Raw genomic sequence first — 18883 nt, forward strand, 5'->3', positions numbered from 1 at the left:
GCTGATTTCAGGCAGAAGGAATAGCAGTACACAGGACCCCAAGATGTTAATGAACTTGACATGTTTAAGGACCGAAGAAGGTATGATTGGAGCATAGTGAGCAAGGGAGATTGACAAGGGCTGCTCACTAAGCCCTGACTGGGACTAGCAGGAGAGTGTAGCTGAAAATGTCCACTGAGAGTGGTTCTGAAACACCTGCCTTATGGGGTTGTGGTCACCATCCCCTTAAGACTCGCCGAAGTAAATAAATAGGGAAAGACAAGGAGTAGAAAAATCCAGCCTGATACCATTTCATGTGTGGTGCCATGCAGAGAGAACATTAGCCCCAAAGCCAAACTCGGACTTAGGCAGAATTCTAGCTCTGCCACTTCCTAGTTGTGTGCCCTTGGGCAAATGACTTATAAATTTCCAATACCCAGGTCTTTTAACTATGGATACTAATTCCTGCTTCAGAGCTGTTGAACCCAGGGTGCAGTGAGCCACACCCAGGGCTTCAGGTGATGTGGGTGGTTATAGTGCCACCTTGTGTTTATTTGGGTGTTTACAGTGCGCTGTGTTTAGTTCTGAGACACATGTTTTGTGGGACACTGACTAGAAGATTGGCTGAAAGAACAGGAGAGGACCAGCCTTGGGAAACACACCTCTGTGTGGAGGGAGCAGATGTGGACTCGGGTTCCAATGCTAGGATCAGTGAAAGAGTATGACTGGGGTAGATTGGGTGACAGGAAGCTGATTCTGGCAGCAAGTAAAGAAATATTTTATTATGGTTAGATTTGATCAGGAATGAAATATGTGGGCTGTAGTTGAGGAGGGGATGATGGGTGAAAGCTTGAAGTAAATTAACATCTTGACACTGAAAATATATGACTGACTCCAGGCCTTTAAAGCTTAGATACAAAGGCAAAGGAAACGGCAACCCACTCTAGTATACTTGCCTGGAGAATCCCAATGGACAGAGGAGCCTGGCGGGCTACAGTCCTTGGGGGTCACAGTGTCGGACATGACTAAGTGACTGACGCTTTCACTTTCACAAAGAAAATGGTGGTTCTGCCATTGGCAGAAATGGAAATCATCAGGAGAATGAATGAGGTATTTTAAATAGCAAATTTTAATTGGAAACAGAAACCTAAAGCAGAGTGATCTAGAGATCAAGAGAAAGGTTGAGGCTAAAGCCATGGGTTCAGAAATCACCTATATGACTGTCTGAACATGAACAATGCAGGGAAGAAAGTGTAAAGGGAAATATAAGAACTGAGCCTTAAGATGCACCCACAGTTGAAGTCAAGAAAAAGAAGGGCTGAACAGCCAAGAGACAAGTCAATATCATAAAAACACCAGGAGAAGATGGGAGGAGCAGTGGCACATTCCACAGAGTCAAATTACCCCCACCCTACGCAGTTGCTCAGCCCAGGTCCTGCCCCTCTCTTCACTCTCCCTGCTGAGCATCGTCTCCTGACTGCTGCTGCTTTGCTTCCTCTCGTGTGATTTCAGTGTTTGATTCCTTCTCCATCCCTGTTGCCACAGGGGGTGGTGCTGAGAGCCGACCGGTCCTTCGCTACAGCAAGGAGCAGAGGCCAACCACGCTGCCCATCCAGCCATTCGTGTTCCAGCACCACTTCCCCAAGCAGCTGGCCAAGGCCCGGGCCCTGCACAGCCTTTCCCAGCTCTACAGCCTCTCGGGCTGCAGCCGTGCACTGCAGCCTGCCCCCGCAGCTGCCCCTGCTGCTCAAGGCCCAGGCCCAGCTCCCTCAGGGGAGCCACAGGTGTCCACCCACAGGGGTGCCAGGAAAGCCGGGCCTGAGCCAGAGACCTCGCGGCCGTCACCCCTGGGCAGCTACTCCCCCATCCGGAGTACTGGCCCCTTTGGGGCCAGCACCGACTCTTCGGCCTCCACTTCGTGCTCCCCTCTCCCAGAGCAGGCCGCAGCCACAGAAAGCCCACCTCCATGGGGCCTCTCCTGTCTTCCTGCTGTCCGGCCTGCCGTCTCCCAGCAGCCGCAGAAGGAGGATCCGAAGATACTGACCTTGGCTGAGTACCGGCTCCATGGAACAGGAAGCTTGCCTCCTCTGGGCTCCTGGAGATCTAGTCTCGGCCGAGTGGAGAGCCTGGCCCGGGGAGGTGGCGAGGGCAGCATGGCTTCCAGGCCCAGTAATGGTATGAAGCTCACTGCCCACCCCGCTTTCCCACCCCAGGCAGTCTACCTCCCCTTTGAATGATTTCCTGTACTCCACATGGGGTCACAGGTTACAGTGTGTGTGTCTGTAGCTAACATCCCAACCTTCGGGTTTTATACAGGCCCACTGGGTGGGTATGAAATGCTGTCTGTTAACTATTTCCTGTCTCTTCTGCTACTCTCTCCTGATTTCAGCCAACCACCTATCCCCTCAAGCACTCAAGTGGCGAGAATACAGGAGGAAGAACCCTCTAGGGCCCCCTGGTTTGTCAGGGAGCCTAGATCGAAGGCCACAGGATGCTCGGCTGGCCCGAAGGAACCCCATCTTTGAGTTCCCCGGCTCCCTCGGCACTGCTGGCCATCTGAACTGCCGGCTGAATGGTGTGTGGGCCAGGTCCCCAGCAAACCCAGGGCAGGCTCTGCTACACCCGGGAGGGAAGGGGTCAATCTCAAAAGAACACATCTCAGAGGATATGAGGCACAGAACTGAACGGACACTCAGGAAGACAATTGCTTGGGATTGATTTCTCTCTTCTTTCCAGGTCAAGTAGTGAAGCCGTTACCGCTAACCTGCACTGACTTCCAAGACCCCTTCTCCTTGACTGAGAAGCCCCCCGCTGAGTTTTGCCTGTCCCCAGATGGCAACTCAGAGGCTGTATCCATTGACCTGCTTCAGAAAAAAGGTGAATATCATTCCTAGCTCAAGACCGGAAATCTGCTTTTACTACCTTTTTATGCCTGTGGCCCGACTATCTAGCCCTTCAGAATATTTCCCTGTCTTAGAACTCCAAGTGCTGGGAGGGAATTAGCACAAGCACTGGGGCAAGAGGCAGAAGTCTGTACTATGGATCATGAGTATCTGCAAGGGAGCAACAGTCATTTATCAGATGCTTAAGATTCAGTCTCCAGTCTCTTCCCTCAGGGAGCTGTGTGTAGGGAGGGAGACTCCTGTGTGCTATAGCAGGGGAGCTCAAGTGCTACAGGACAGAGTGGCTTGGATAAGCATGATCATAACATCTAATCAGATAAGGACTGACAGGGAACCAGTCTATTTAACAGAGCCATTTAAATGAGATGATAAGGAGAAGATTGCGCATAACTGTGGGCTGAAGAGAAGGAGCTTGTGGAAGGGAGAAAGGTGAAGCTAAAGTCCCTTGCAGAGACAGAGCGGGGGACTCAGAGCATCGAGAGGGAAGAACCTTGGGCAAGAAGGGGAATGGCCACCTTCCTCCAAGATGGAAAGGAAGTAAGAGAGGGCAGGGGGGAAGGAGGATAGATGTAGTGTAGTCCTGTCTTTGGATGGAGAGGGAAGTTGAATTCATTACCAGTGGCCTCTGTCCTCTGAGTGAAGTAGAACCAAGGGCTTGATAAGAGGGGAAAGATTTGGCACGGCAACCTGAGGGCGCAGCAGAGGGTGCCACAAGGCACGCCGCACAGAAGTGCCCTTCCTAGGCCCTGGGTGAACAGCCTTGGACTTTCTCCAACAGCAGCCAATAGCCTGGTTTCTCAGAGTGGAGAGGATGGAGAGTTAGACTGATGCAGGTTTGAAGTAAGAGGGCAAGGAAGTGAGTACGTTGAGTGTCTTAATGGAATCACTGGGGTGGGTCTTGGCAGAGAGGTTAAAACAGAAAGGACTTGAGAACTGGGCAAAACCAGGAAGAAGCCAAGGCCTGTGGGCCAACTTGCCTGGGGCCTCACTTAGGGACCTGGTGCATCAAATTCTCACTTGCAGGGCTGGTGAAAGCTGTCAACACTGCTGTGGACCTCATTGTGGCCCATTTTGGCACAAGCCGGGATCCTGGGGTCAAGGTAGGCGAGAGACTGGAGAGCTGAGCTCTGTCCTGCTGACCATCACCTAGTCCCTTGCTCTCCTTCCCCCAGAACTCAGAGTTGGGTCCTCAGGGACGGGGACCACAAGAGAAGTACCGTAAGGACTAAGGGAGTTAGAAAGGACCAAGGTTGCAGGTAATTCCCTGTACTTCCCCACTGCATCCACAGGCGAAGCTGGGGAACAGTTCTGTGAGCCCCAATGTGGGCCACCTGGTTCTGAAGTACCTATGTCCTGCGGTGCGGGCGGTATTGGAGGACGGACTCAAGTCTTTCGTGCTGGACGTCATCATTGGGCAACGTAAGAACACACCATGGAGTGTGGTGGAGGCCTCCACACAGCTAGGTCAGTGCTGGTGGCCAGGGAGGAAGCGCAAGCTGAATTTTCAGGGCTGCAAAGATGGTGACCTCCCACTCTGGCTTCCTCCCAGGCCCATCCACCAAGGTCTTGCATGGCCTGTACAACAAAGTCAGCCAGTTCCCAGAGCTTACCAGTCACACCATGCGCTTCAACGCCTTCATCCTCGGCCTGCTCAAGTGAGTGTGTGGAAATCTGCAGCCCACCAGCCCCCTGCCCTGGGTCCCAGCGCCTCTGAAGAACCAACTCCCTAGACTGAAGCAGAAAGGGTGAATCTGCAGGATCTGTGGCCAGGCTCAGGCCCACTTTCTCCCCACCTTGCTACAGCCTCTCTTAGTGGGTCACAGGTTTCCCACCAGACCCATGACTCTGATCACCAATACAGGCTTCTGCTTTTATAAATCTATAATCGGGCTCATTTGGAAATGAATCCGGTTCTCAGTCTCTGTGGGTATTGTATCCCTGAACCTCTCAGTTCCAGCACTGCTTCCAAATCCTGCTCGACCCAGCCCACCCCGGCACGTGTATCACAGTGTCCCTCTTTCTTGCGTATGGGCCAGGGCCACCCCCTCTGGTCCTGAGCTACCCTGTCCTCTCATTCAGTAGCTGCCCTGACTTCTTCGTCATGGGCAAGTCAACTCCATTCTAAGAAGTGATTGGCTTGTGAATCACCGCCACCTACATCCCCTCTGAGTTTCTAGAGCTATGTAACATGCAACTAGCCCTGCCATAGGAGGGAGATGTTCACCTGTACCTCTGCTGTATGTCTAACCCCCCATCTATCTCCTTTGTACCTCATGATCTGGCTATAGCCGCACAAGACTCAACTCTTCACCTCTCTCCCTGCAGCATCCGGGCCCTGGAGTTCTGGTTTAATCACCTCTATAACCACGAAGGTAACACTCAGAACCCTGCTCTGTCTTGCCAACTCAATACAGGCCAGTCCTGGGAGGATCAAAAGAGGGCGGAGGCACTGCTGCCTTTGCAGAGTCTAGAGGTGGGGAGGAGAACCACACAAGCCTTCATCTCGAGGCTTGGGCTTCTACCCGAGTCCTTTCCCAGCCTCTGCTATGTTACAGCCTGGGGGCCAGGAGGATACTCAGACAATCTGGAAGTCAGGGTGGCCAGGAGCCTCTCCTCTGAACTCGAGGTTGCTGCTTAAGCCGATGGGGTGTGTGCAACGCACAACTTCTGGAGGCATTGTTTACACCACAGTGCAGCTCAGTGGCACAGTACACAGCCTGCCCGGCAGTATGCAATGGCTCTGCCCAGCTTGCCTCTCCGAGGCGCCCCCCAGGCCAGGCTCTGCTTCTCTATGTAGCTCAGTCCCTCCCTCTTTCTCCCCTAGATATCATCCAGACCCACTACCAGCCGTGGGGCTTCCTGAATGCAGCGCATACGGTGTGCCCTGGCCTCTTCGAGGAGCTGCTGCTGCTGCTCCAACCCTTGGCCCTGCTGCCCTTCAGCCTAGACCTGCTGTTCCAGCACCGGCTGCTGCAGAGCGGCCAGCAGCAGCGGCAGCACAAGGAATTGCTGCGAGTGTCCCAAGACCTGCTGCTGTCAGCCCACTCGACCCTGCAGCTGGCCCGCTCCCGCGGCCAGGACGGCCCCGGAGATGTGGACAGGGTGGCCCCCGGGGAGCGGGTGAAGGGTGTGGGTGCCCCAGAAGGTGGAGAAGAGGAGGAGGAAGAGGAGGAGACAGAGGCGGCTGGGAGCTCAGGGCGTGGCAGGTGGGCCCGAAGTGGGCAGGCAGGCTGGTGGTACCAGCTCATGCAGAGCTCCCAGGTCTACATCGATATCTCCAGCGAGGGCTCTAGGTTCCCCCGAGGCAGCAGCACTGGCAGCAGCAGTGAGAAAAAGAAAGGGGCAGGAGGCGTGGGGCCACCCCCCCGAGAGGGAGTCGTGGAGGGAGCGGAGGCCTGCCCTGCCCCTGAGGAGGCACTTGGCCGGGAGAGGGGCTGGCCCTTCTGGATGGGGAGCCCCCCTGATTCTGTACTGGCGGAGCTGAGGCGGAGCCGGGAGAGGGAGGGGTCCGCGGCTGCCCCAGCAGAAAATGAGGAAGGAGCGTCCGAACCTTCAGCAGGGGGCATCAAGTGGGGACACCTCTTTGGGTCCCGGAAGGCTCAGCGGGAGGCCCGACCCACAAATAGGTAAGAGGTGGCCCCTGGTGGAGACTAGGGGGTGGGAGAGCCTGCTCTCAGACGGGCACAGATGGAGCCAGAGCCCTGGCCACTGTCCCCTAGGCTGCCCTCGGACTGGCTCAGCCTGGACAAGTCTGTGTTCCAGCTCGTGGCGCAAACAGTGGGTGCCCGCCGGGAGCCAGAGCCCAAGGACAGTCTGCAGGAGCCACCGTCTCCAGGCCTACCTTCCAAGCCTCCATGGTAAGCCGGGGAGACTGGAAGATTGCGGGGCTGAGGCTGGCTCAGGATGGGCGTTCTCTGACCTTCATTTGTTGTCTCCCCAGTGAGGTGAAGGCGCTGTGCCACCATCTGGCCACAGGCCCTGGACAGCTGAGCTTCCGCAAGGGAGACACCCTGCGGGTGCTGGGGCCAGCCGGGGCGGACTGGCTGCGCTGCAGCCGCGGCCCTGACACCGGCCTGGTGCCCCTGGCCTACGTGACTCTGACCCCAACTCCAAGTCCAAGCCCTGGAAACAGCCAGAACTGAGGCCCTGTGCATGCTGGTGGCCTCAGGGACCCTCACGGCCCCCAGGCTCATCACCTAAGAGCGCTTTCCAAGCCGTCTGGCCTGGTTACAGAGAGTAGACCGAGAGCTGGGGGCCACATATCCCTGTGCTCAGTATTAATTACTCCCCATTACCTGTCCCAGTGACCTCGTCCGGACCTCCCCCCAGGAGAGGAGGGAAGGGATGTAGCACTGGGCTGCCAGAGTCTCCCCAGCCAATCTGGCCAGTCCTCCCATGGGTACAGACAGGTACTTCCCTGTGGAGGGAAGTGACCAGAAGGCCCACTTGCAGGGTTCCCTCGGCCAGGTGGTGAGGAGGTTGGGTGACAGTATTGGGGCCAGTTCCCTAAGCCCCCAGCTGTAAATAGGCTGTGGCCAGTGCCTGGCAGTCAAGGAGGGAGGAGAAGCCCAGGCTTCTGTTTATGTATTTATTTATTTATTTATTACACCTATTAATAAAAAAGGTGCTCGGCCTCCAAACTGTTCTCTGTGCTTCCTCACACCCGCCAACCTGCCTTTCTTCTTTCCAAAAGGATGGCTGGGATAGGATGACAAGGGAAGAGAAAACTCAAATTCCAGGTACCTACACCAGGAGCTGCTTCTGGCGGGTGCTGAGAGCCAGAGCATCCTGGGTGAGATGCCCATACGTGCGGCCGAACTGGAACTTATACCCTGTGTGGCCGAAAGAGTGTCATTTGTAGCCAGAGGCACAGAAAAGTTATTTCTCAGCCAGTTACCCAGAACCTCCAAGTTATCCCCCAAACTCTGGTCCTCACTCCCCACTAGGAGCTATGTCAATTCCTTTTCTGCCCAGTGATAAAGCTGAACCTCACGATCCAAGGACCCCTCCCCGTATCTACTAGTTCCTATCCCCCAAACCACCTCCTCCACCTATCACTCACACTCACACACATATACACATAAATATCCCAGTTCCCAAAGCCTCCCTCCTGGGCCATCCTCACCTGGCACATAGCCCCCGTATTTGGGTAAAAGGCCCAGGTGCTGAGGGTGGGTCCGGGACAGCGCGGGGAGACGCTTAGGATCCTTCTGGGACCCGCCTGGTTTCTTCATCTCTCCAAACTCCTGCAGTGCCTGGTTGCTGAGCACAGGAAAGCTGGAGCCGAAGAGGAAGCGAGCACGGGGCACATAACCAGTGAAGCCTAGGGGGTGGGAACACTCAGTTGGTACCTTCTGGGCACATCCCCAGGCCTTTGATCATTACCCACAACCTCTCACCTGACATGAAGAACTTGCGAGGGTCTCTGTCATCCATGGAATAAGGGGAAGCCTTGTGAGGAGAAATTGATAGAGGAGAAACGGCAAACAAATTCAGCCCCTGGGCAGTGGGGCTGGTGGTCTGGCCCTGTACCCACAGCCAGCCTACACATGGCCACGGCGGGCCTGGTCACACAGAGGTAAGGGCTCCCCGCTCCCACCACTGGACTCTGGCTCAGCCTTCTCCATCTCACTTGTTCCGCCTCCTGCCCCAGCTCCGGCTCTTTTTCTGCCTCCAGCTCTGCCTCCGGCTTTGGCTCTTGGTCTTTCTCCACATCTTTTTCTCCCTTGGCCTCTTTGGGCAGCTCCTGACTCCCCTGTCCTCCGCTCCACTGAGTAAAACCATTCAGAGCCTCAGCCCAGACCTGGCTGCTGTTCTTGGCAAAGATGAACTGTGCCTGTGGCACAAAACCTAGGTGGGCAGGGGGCAAGAAGATGCATTAGAGCGTGGGGCCCGTATTCTGGGATGGGGGCCCCTGTTCATACCTGTGTCCGAACCTGTGTACCCAGGGACCATGCTGGAGCTGAGCCTTTCGTGTCCATGCCTGACAGGCAGGCTTCTCCTGGGAGGCTCAGGGGATCTTGGAGGCCGAATGGGAGGCAGGAGTGTGCGGTGGGCAGGGGGCCAGGCTAGGCCAGGAGAGCCACGAAGTAGCTGCCCAGTCATCTGTCCATAGGTCTGGCCCATGCTGAACCGAAGTAGTGGGCAGTGTCCAGTGTACCTGCAGCACAAGTCTCACCTGCTCACCCCCAGAGTCCCCCTGCCTCGCCATCCCCAGACAGAGAAGCAGAGACTGCTGAGGCCCTGAGCATTTCTGGACTCTGCTGTGTATATATCTGGAGCAGGCATTTCTTAGTTCTCTGTCTGGGTTTTCAACCTTCCCCTCGGCTGTTACCCTGTTGCCATGGAGAGTACAATACAAAAGCGTCACAGCAGGCCCGGTTCCTACTATTCCTTTGCTTTTCCTTTTCCATCCAACATCATAGATAACCCATCCATAAGCGGCCCACACCACAATGTCCACTTGGCCCCCAAGGCCAAGGTGGCACAACTCTATATCCTTATTACCCCTACTCCCAGAAGCAAACGGGTATGCTCTGGGTAGAAGTCTTACCCCGGGATATAATGAGGGTTCTGGGGGTTCAGTCCTGGTATGAAGGTGCTGGCCATAGCGATGGGGACCCAAGCAGTTCCTTTTGTTTCTCTTTGAGCTCAGCCTCTGGGCTGTGTGTACTGACTGTGTCCAGGGCTGGGAGGCTGAGCCAGCAGCAGGAGGCGGGGCTCAGAGGGGAGAAAGGGGAGGGGGCTCTGGCGTGATGACGGCCAGGGCCAAGACCAGCAGACCAGGAGAGCAGAGGCTCGCTGGTCTGTCTGCTCCTGAACAAATGAAGTCCTGCCACCTGGGGGCAGGGAGAAGGCTGAGTACAGACAGCCTCCCCGCTGCAGGACTGAAGGAAGCCCTCGAGTGTGAGGCAGGGGAGCGAAACCTGATAGATCCATTGAGCCATTCCTAAGCCCCTCCCTGAGCACCTGTCTGAGATGTGGGTTCTACTCTCTCTCAGTCTTGGTTGAAGGTGATTTCCTAGGAAAGCCCAGAGGGGAGGTGATAGGGGAAAAAGGAACCAAGAGACCTCTAAGCAGTGACATTGTTTAGTTTTAATAATAGAACTTGACAAGAATTACTGCTGTAATCCATATCATCATCCACTCAACAAATATGCCCTGCTCGGCCGGGCACACACTACAATGGCAGAAAGTGCAGAGGAGCAGGAGTCAGAATGGCTAAGCTCTGTGAGACTATGGGCAAGTAATTTAGTGTCTCTGAAGCCTCCTATCCTCATTTATAAAATGCAGATACTACTACTCACCCTGCCACTGTTGCGAGCCTCAGATTAACGTATACAAATATGCTTTGTAACAATAAAAACCATGAAGCCAGAGTGGTGGGATAGGGGAAAGGGTATGGGTGTGGGGTCAGGCAGCCATGAGTTCCTAATAGTTAGTGGCTTTTAGCTGTAAGCAGGTGTCTCCCTCTGAACCTAAAATCCCTAAACTCTTAACAGAAACGTTAAAATAGCCTAGCCTACCAAGATGCTGTGAAGAATACAGTCAGTCACCACAGCACTGTTGACAATAGCCAGGACATGGAAGCAACCTAGATGTCCATCAGCAGACAAATGGATAAGAAAGCTGTATACATATACACAATGGAACGTTCAGTTCAGTCGCTCAGTCGTGTCCGACTCTTTGCAACCCCATGAATCACAGCACACCAGGCCTCCCTGTCCATCACCAACTCCCGGAGTTCACTCAAACTCATGTCCATCGAGTCAGTGATGCCATCCAGACATCTCATTCTCTGTTGTCCCCTTCTCCTCCCACCCCCAATCCCTCCCAGCATCAGAGTCTTTTCCAGTGAGTCAACTCTTCACATGAGGTGGCCAAAGTATTGGAGTTTCAGCTTTAGCATCAGTCCTTCCATTGAATACCCAGGATTTATCTCCTTTAGAATGGACTGGTTGGATCTCCTTGCCGTCCAAGGGACTCTCAAGAGTCTTCTCCAGCACCATAATTCAAAAGCATCAATTCTTCGGCGATCAGCTTTCTTCACAATCCAACTCTCACATCCATACATGACCACTGGAAAAACCAATGCCTTGACTAGACGGACCTTGGTTGGCAAAGTAATGTCTCTGCTTTTGAATATGCTATCTAGGCTGGTCATAACTTTCCTTCCAAGGAGTAAGCGTCTTTTAATTTCCTGGCTGCAATCAGCATCCGCAGTGATTTTGGAGCCCCAAAAAATAAAGTCTGACACTGTTTCCCCATCTCTTTCCCATGAAGTGATGGGACCAGATGCCATGATCTTTGTTTTCTGAATGTTGAGCTTCAAGCCAACCTTTTCACTCTCCTCTTTCACTTTCATCAAGAGGCTTCTGAGTTCCTCTTCACTTTCTGCCATAAGGGTGGTGTCATCTGCATATCTGAGGTTATTGATATTTCTCCCGGCAATCTTGATCCCAGCTTGTGCTTCTTCCAGCCCAGCGTTCCTCATGATGTACTCTGCATATAAGTTAAATAAGCAGGGTGACAATATACAGCCTTGACGTACTCCTTTTCCTATGTGGAGCCAGCCTGTTGTTCCATGTCCAGTTCTAACTGTTGCTTCCTGATCTGCATACAGATTTCTCAAGAGGCAGGTCAGGTGGTCTGGTATTCCCATCTCTTTCAGAATTTTCCACAGTTTATTGTGATCCACACAGTCAAAGGCTTTGGCATAGTCAATGAAGCAGAAATAGATGTTTTTCTGAAACTCTCTTGCTTTCTCCATGATCCAGTGGATGTTGGCAATTTGATCTCTGGTGCCTCTGCCTTTTCTAAAACCTGCTTGAACATCTGGAAGTTCACAGTTCACATATTGCTTAAATTACTCATCCATTAAAAAGAATGCATTTGAATCAGTTCTAATGAGGTGGATGAAACTGGAACCTATTATACAGAGTGAAGTCAGTCAGAAAGAAAAATACCAATACAGTATACTAATGCATATATATGGAATTTAGAAAGATGGTAACTATAACCCTATATGCGAGACAGCAAAAGACACAGATATAAAGAACAGTCTTTTGGACTCTGTGGGAGAAGGCAAGGGTGGGATGATTTGAGAGAAGAGCACTGAAACATGTATATTACCATATGTGAAACAGATCACCAGTCCACGTTTGATGCATGAGACATGCTCAGGGTTGGTGTACTGGGATGACCCTGAGGGATGGGATGGGGAGGGAGGTGGGAGGGGGTTTAGGATGGGGAACACATGTACACCCATGGCAGATTCATGTCAGTGTATGGCAAAAACCACTACAATATTGTAAAGTAATTAGCCTCCAATTAAATTAATTTAAAAAAAAAAGAATACAGTCAGATAGTGTGTGTGAAAAGACTTACCCCAGCACTTGGCACACAGCTACTAAAATTTAATTTCCAATTGTTTAGTATTATCTCTAAACTTCTAATACAAAGGGGAGATCAGTGAATGGTTAGTAAATTCAGTGGATATAGTTTTTCTCAATGTGGGAGTTCAGGAGAAGGAGATATGAAGGTAATGTTAAAACTAGGAGGCAAATTAGAATTTGTTACAAAAACCATTCAGATTCTCAGAGAAGTACAGACCAAGAAAAAGAGATCTGGGGGATGCTACCTTTCCGGAAGGCAGAGCCTCTGCCCTCCTCCCCTCCCCCCAACTGCCAGTGCCAGGGCTAACCAAGCACGTGTCACTGACTTCTTCGGATTGCACAAGAGCACTGGGCACCAAAGAATAAATTCCATATTCCTCACTGTTCTGCCAAGGACAACCTTGGTATGTGTCATGAGAGCTAGGATTGTAGGGGGCGTGGCTCACAGGAACTAAGCTAGAGTGAGGGTGGGAACTGAAGGCTGAGCCTAGAACAGCAGAAGTCTGTCGAGGCTAACAACCTGGATTCTGTAACAGACACAGTTGGCTGCACACTTCATACCTATTCCCTACCCCCATCTCCCTTCTTCCTAACAGGACTTCAATTTTGTTCTGCCAAGCAGGCAGGAGCTTCAGGGAAGCTCGGAACCAGCCACAGGAATGAGTCTTGATTAGTCTAAGCCCATTATAGTGGTCCCGTTCCCCTTGGCAATCTGGACAATATGAGGGCAAGTCTGCTGGGATGAAGGACGGTCCTAGGGAAAGTTTCTTTGCTCTTAAAAAAGATGCACAACAAATTAGAGAAAGAGAGATGGACAAAAAGGAATGTCTTTTCCTGCCTCGAGAAATTCTGTGAATGCGATGTTGGAACTTTGGCAGGAATCATAAATCTTGTGAAAATCTAAGCTAACCTCCAGACAAAACCTTAATCCATCCAGGGTGGATGGTAGAATAGAAAGGCCTGGATCCTTGATGGTAATGTAGAGTCTCGGAATTAACCAAACTTCTTATGAAATGATTTCATTATTGTTAAGGCCACTTCTAAGTTTTCTTTCACTTAGAATCAAAGGCGGAGAAAGCAAGAGAGTTCCAGAAAAACATCTATTTCTGCTTCATTGACTATGCCAAAGCCTTTGACTGTGTGGATCACAATAAACTGTGGAAAATTCTGAAAGAGATGGGAATACCAGACCACCTGACCTGCCTCTTGAGAAACCTGTATGCAGGTCAGGAAGCAACAGTTAGAACTGGACATGGAACAACAGGCTGGCTCCACATAGGAAAAGGAGTACATCAAGGCTGTATATTGTCACCTTGCTTATTTAACTTATATGCAGAGTACATCATGAGGAACGCTGGGCTGGAAGAAGCACAAGCTGGGATCAAGATTGCCGGGAGAAATATCAATAACCTCAGATATGCAGATGACACCACCCTTATGGCAGAAAGTGAAGAGGAACTCAAAAGCCTCTTGATGAAAGTGAAAGAGGAGAGTGAAAAGGTTGGCTTGAAGCTCAACATTCAGAAAACGAAGATCATGGCATCTGGTCCCATCACTTCATGGGAAATAGATGGGGAAACAGTGGAAACAGTGTCAGACTTTATTTTTTGGGGCTCCAAAATCACTGCGGATGCTGATTGCAGCCAGGAAATTAAAAGACGCTTACTCCTTGGAAGGAAAGTTATGAGCAGCCTAGATAGCATATTCAAAAGCAGAGACATTACTTTGCCAACCAAGGTCCGTCTAGTCAAGGCTATTGTTTTTCCCATGGTCATGTATGGATGTGAGAGCTGGACTGTGAAGAAAGCTGATTGCCGAAGGATTGATGCTTTTGAACTGTGGTGTTGGAGAAGACTCTTGAGAGTCCCTTGGACGGCAAGGAGATCCAACCAGTCCATTCTAAAGGAGATCAATCCTGGGTCTTCATTGGAAGGATTGATGCTAAAGTTGAAACTCCAATGCTTTGGCCACCTAATGCGACGAGTTGACTCACTGGAAAAGAGTCTGATGCTGGGAGGGACTGGGGGTAGGAGGAGACGGGGACGACAGAGAATGAGATGGCTGGATGGCATCACCGACTCGATGGACATGAGTTTGAGTGAACTCCGGGAGTTGGTGATGGACAGGGAGGCCTGGCGTGCTGTGGTTCATGGGGTCGCAGAGAGTCGGACACGACTGAGCGACTGAACTGAACTGAACTGAGAGATACAGACCCTAGCTAAATTCATCTCATCAGACCCCAGTATTCTCATCTATAAAATGGTAAGCTAATGTTACTACCTCATTGAGTAGGATAAGGTAGATGAGATAATACATAATGAAGAATCAGCAAAAGAGCCCCAGAAGGAGCCAATAAAATAGGAGAATCAAAAAACTAAAGGAAGGGGAACTTCTTAGTGGTCCAGTGATTAGGATTCTGAGCTCTCACTGCTAAGGGCTTGGGTTTCCTGGTTGGGGAGCTAAGATCATGCAAGCGCCACCCCTATCCCCACAAAAAAAAAAAGAAAAGAAAGACACTAAATGAAGAAAGTGATTCAAGATGTGATAATGGTATTATGGTTACATGGAAAATTACTTTGGAAGATAATACTAATGAAGTGTCATAATGCCTGCAATGTATTTTCAAATGGTACAATAAAAAATTATACTAAATAGTACAGTATAACCATACTATATCAAATACCACACCATACAATATTATATCAGAGGGAAACAGAACAAACATAACAAAATAACAATTGTTGAATTGAGGTGAGGGTATGTACAGTTGTTTGGACTTCCCTGGTGGCTCAGTAGTAAAGAATCCACTTGCAATGTAGACGCAATGCAGGAGACGCAGGTTTGATCCCTGGGTTGGGAAGATCCCCTGGAGAAGTGCATGGCAACCCACTCCAGTATTCTTGACTGGAGAATCCCCATGGACAGAGGAACCTGGCAGGCTACAGTCCATGGGGTTGAAAAGAGTCAGACACGACTGAAGCAACTTAACATGCACATACAGATGTTCGTTGTGTATTGCTTCAACTTTTCTGCATGTTTGGAAATTTTTCAAAATAAAGATATAGTGGAGGAGACTGTTTTAAAAGGAATAGGATGTGAATATATTCATTTAACTGCTCTTCCTAAGGTCACACAAAAATTACCCATATTGAGGTTTCTAAATACCAATTCCAGAGAAAAGGAATCATGAATCATTGGAAAAAATAACTAATAGCAGCTCCAGTCTAGCAATTCACAAAATGAGCCTAGAACATTTTATTATATCAAAGGGCAAGAAACCTTAAGAGTCATGTCAAAAGAACTTAGAAGCCAACTTGAATGTGTCCAGTGGCCAAAATATGACAGTTTAAAAATCAAAAACTTTTTTTAATTGCCAGTGATTAAGACACATCATATATATATATTAAATTATGAGTTTATGATGATACTAAAAACACCTCATTGGTCATTGGTCACTGTTGGAGGATGCTAGAGAACTGACTCACTACTTTAAAAGCTGGTAAAATAAAAGGGAAACAAGCATTTTTTTTTTTTTTTGCCTTTCCCATATGAATATGTATCTGAGTAACAAATAGGAAAAGTTCTCAATCAGGAACAATTTTGCCCCCAGGGGGACAATGTCTAAATGACATTTTAGTCATCACAACTGAAGGAACTGCTACTGACATTCAGTGGGTCAAGGCCAGGGATGCTGCTAAACATCCCTACAATGCACCAGGACGGCCTCCTCCTATAAAGAATCTCTCCACTCCAAAATGTCAATAACAGCAATTTTCCTCCAATTAAAAAATAAACTAATTTTTAAAAATATCAATAGTGCCATGTTTCAGAAACCCTGGTCCAGATAATAAGCATGACTGGCTATTAACATCACAAAGACCACCACGGTATATGTGTGTCTGCTTAGTCACTCAGCCAAGTTCGTCTCTTTGTGACCCCATGGACTGTAGCCCACCAGGCTTCTCTGTCCTTGGGATTCTCCAGGCAAGAATACTAGAGTGGGTTGCCATGCCCTCCTCCAGGGGATCTTCCCAACCCAGAGATCGAACCCAGGTCTCCCACACTACAGGAAATTCTTTACCATCTGAGCCACTAGGGAAGTCCACCACTGTATACACCTCATGATAAAAGTATTAAAACCACCTACAAATTAGTTTTGCCAAAATAATAAAATATAAATCTAATTGTCTCTACAACTTTACTGGAAATACAGGGGACTGAAGAACATGCTAAAAGTTTAGCAAAATTCAGATTCTGAGAAACTCTATAAAGGCAAATGACCCGGTTTCTTTAAAAAAAAACAAAACAAAACAAAATGGAGGAGGGGAGATAATGGATGGAGTTAAAGGTTTAAGAGACATCAACCTCAAAGTATAGACCTTATTTAGATTTTGATTCAAATTAACAATTTGGGGGACTTCCCTGGTGGTCCAGTGGCTAAGACTCTGCACTCCCAATGCAGGGGGCCCATGTTTGATCCCTAATCAAGGAACTAGATTTCACATGCTGCAACTAAAGATACGGCACACCTCAACGAAGATCGAAGACCCTGAGTGCCGCAACTAAGACCTGGCACAGCCAAATACATAAATATTTTTTAAAAAACATTAATTTTTTAAAACTAAATATAATTCAATGGGGGAAATATGAAAAGCTAGATGCTGGATGGTATTAAGTAATTTTTTTTTTAAAGTATGACATGGTACTGTGATTTTGTTTTAAAGAAGAATCCTTATCTTTTAGAGGTAATACACTGAAATATTTATTGATGAAATGACATAATGTCAGAAATGTGCACCAAATAACTAGGTGGGGGAGAAAAGCAGTAGTATAGATAAAACAAGACTGTCCATGAACTGATTACTGGAGAATCACTGGCATAGAAGGTACAAAAAAAGCAGATATTTTCACTTCTACCCAGTCATTTATGGCAACAGTATAACTGAGGTATGGGTAAGTGATTTTGAACAATGGTTCGCCAACAAAATGGTCTGACCCAAGGTAAAGAAGGGTTTGTTGTTCTATTTCTTCTTTTTTTTTCATATCTGAATTTTCCACCTTAAAAAGTTTGTAAAACAACAACAAAAGGATCTTCTAGCAACCTAACTCAAGGAACATTTCAAGCTCATCTTAGCACACCTCTCTGCACTATTTAATACTGTTCATTATTCCATTTTTCCTAAACTTTCCATTCCTTGGATTCCACTTGCCACTATTTGTTAAATCATTGGCAGTGAAAAGAATTCAGACCTTTAGATGAACACACAGATATAGTGCCAGTTCAGTCACAGACTGGGTTTCATATTTTAATGTAAATATATGTCAGCACTATTCTAAACAGCTTTATTATGACTTTAATTAAATAAAAAAGGCAACGTGTATACCCTATTGTACTTCTTAAAACAGGTAAAGGTCCTGTCCCTTTTATACAGAAGTTCGAAATTGAAGGTGGCTCAGACGGCAAAGAATTCGCCTGCAATATGAGAGACCTGGGTTCGATCCTTAGGTTGGGAAGATCCCCTGAAGAAGGGAACGGCTACCCATTCCAGCATTCTGGCCTGGAGAATTCTATGGACAGAGGCTACTGGCAGGCTAAAGTCCATGAGGTCGCAAAGAGTCGGACACAAGCAACTTTCACTTTCACTTGATTTTGAAATTACATTATAAACACTTATACTTTATTGTAAATAAAGAATTTTATGCACGCTCAAAAAATTATCTTCCTATATTTCAGCATGATTCTTCTGTTTCCTTCACGGACTTCTCTTCGTCCACATACACTTTATTACTATTGGTGTTCCCTAGAAGTCCATTATCAGCCTACTTCTCCCTCTCTACTGGAATAATGGCATCCACATTCATAGTTTTCTTTTCCATCACATGACCCCTTTGTTTATGACAATTACCTACCGCCCCCCAACCTGTCGTCCTCCTGGATTCTTTATCTCAGTTGATACTCAGTCATCTAAGCAAGAAACATTTAAATTATCCTGGATGATGCTCTTTCCCTCCCCAGGACTGACTGACTTTGGATACTAGTCAGTCAGCAAGTTTTCCCATTCTAGTTGAACTTTTCTTCCTCCCCTTTTCTATTATCCCTATCCTACTTCAGTCACTCATCCTCTCCTCGATGAAGCATCATCAGCGCCTCCTTGTTAATCAGTCTGCCTGCCTCCATACAACCACTACAATAATCTGTCTCAATGGGCAACCTGGCTCCTCTATTTGGAATTACTATTACCAACTACGGATATTCTCAGGCTTGGGTAAAGGGTCAGACACGAGTAGATTAAAATATTATATTGCTTAAACAAAAGGAAGCATAAATTCCTAGTGTTTATTGGCGTTCCCTGGTGGCTCAGATGGTAAAGAAGTTGCTTGTAATGCTGAGACTGGGGTTCCATCCCTGGGTTGGGAAAATCCCCTGAAGAAGGGAATGGCAACCCGCTCCAGGATTCTTGCCTGGAGAATTCCATGGACAAGGAGCCTGCTGGGTGGGCTACAGTCCATGGGATTACAAAGAGTGGGACATGACTGAGTGACACACTTTCATTTTTCACAGATCTTAAACAACTACAGAAAGCAAACTTACAAATGAAATATTGT

At 48.9% G+C, this 18883-nt stretch overlaps 2 protein-coding genes across 9 annotated transcripts in view; one reads left to right on the top strand and one right to left on the bottom strand.

Annotated features, from left to right (window-relative positions):
- The window catches only part of RUSC2 (RUN and SH3 domain containing 2), a 72996-nt gene extending 55106 nt beyond the window's left edge, over positions 1–17890 (top strand). For 4 of the 6 annotated variants that reach the window (XM_055426980.2, XM_055426977.2, XM_088837953.1 and 1 more), the window contains 10 exons: positions 1525–2154; positions 2369–2554; positions 2716–2856; positions 3906–3982; positions 4172–4346; positions 4432–4537; positions 5208–5254; positions 5707–6508; positions 6602–6739; positions 6823–7553. In XM_055426980.2, the coding sequence (XP_055282955.2) occupies positions 1525–2154; positions 2369–2554; positions 2716–2856; positions 3906–3982; positions 4172–4346; positions 4432–4537; positions 5208–5254; positions 5707–6508; positions 6602–6739; positions 6823–7024 (2504 nt within the window). In that variant the 3' untranslated portion in view covers positions 7025–7553. Of the gene's footprint in view, positions 1–1524; positions 2155–2368; positions 2555–2715; positions 2857–3905; positions 3983–4171; positions 4347–4431; positions 4538–5207; positions 5255–5706; positions 6509–6601; positions 6740–6822; positions 7554–17683 lie in introns of those variants that run through there. The other 2 variants (XM_088837954.1, XM_055426982.2) reach the window with 2 other exon arrangements.
- CIMIP2B (ciliary microtubule inner protein 2B) lies at positions 7457–9906 on the bottom strand. Of its 3 annotated transcripts, none has more exons than XM_055426985.2 (6): positions 9436–9906; positions 8807–9042; positions 8515–8732; positions 8282–8333; positions 8008–8205; positions 7457–7580 (listed from the first exon to the last, which is right to left on the bottom strand). In XM_055426985.2, the coding sequence occupies exons 1-6, from the start codon at positions 9489–9491 to the stop codon at positions 7540–7542; spliced, it is 801 nt and encodes a 266-aa protein (XP_055282960.1). In that variant the 5' UTR covers positions 9492–9906; the 3' UTR covers positions 7457–7539. The 3 variants fall into 3 exon arrangements, with proteins under 3 accessions (XP_055282960.1, XP_055282959.1, XP_055282958.1); XM_055426984.2 differs by lacking the exon at positions 7457–7580 and adding an exon at positions 7589–7714 and having other exon boundaries at positions 8819–9042; positions 9436–9565; XM_055426983.2 differs by lacking the exon at positions 7457–7580 and adding an exon at positions 7589–7714 and having other exon boundaries at positions 9436–9565.
- Positions 17891–18883: the final 993 nt, after the last annotated feature.

Source organism: Moschus berezovskii, chromosome 7 (assembly GCF_049115385.1).
Source record: "Moschus berezovskii isolate FMDL1 chromosome 7, NW_MosBer_1.0, whole genome shotgun sequence".
Taxonomy (NCBI): domain Eukaryota; kingdom Metazoa; phylum Chordata; class Mammalia; order Artiodactyla; family Moschidae; genus Moschus; species Moschus berezovskii.

Coding starts and splice junctions, on each gene's coding strand:
- CIMIP2B (XM_055426983.2), bottom strand. CDS start 9,491: ATGGCCAGCACCTTCATACCAGGACTGAACCCCCAGAACCCTCATTAT. Junction 8,733..8,806: donor GTACACAGGTTCGGACACAG/GTATGAACAGGG, acceptor CTGCCCACCTAG/GTTTTGTGCCACAGGCACAG. Junction 8,206..8,281: donor TCGCAAGTTCTTCATGTCAG/GTGAGAGGTTGT, acceptor CCCACCCCCTAG/GCTTCACTGGTTATGTGCCC.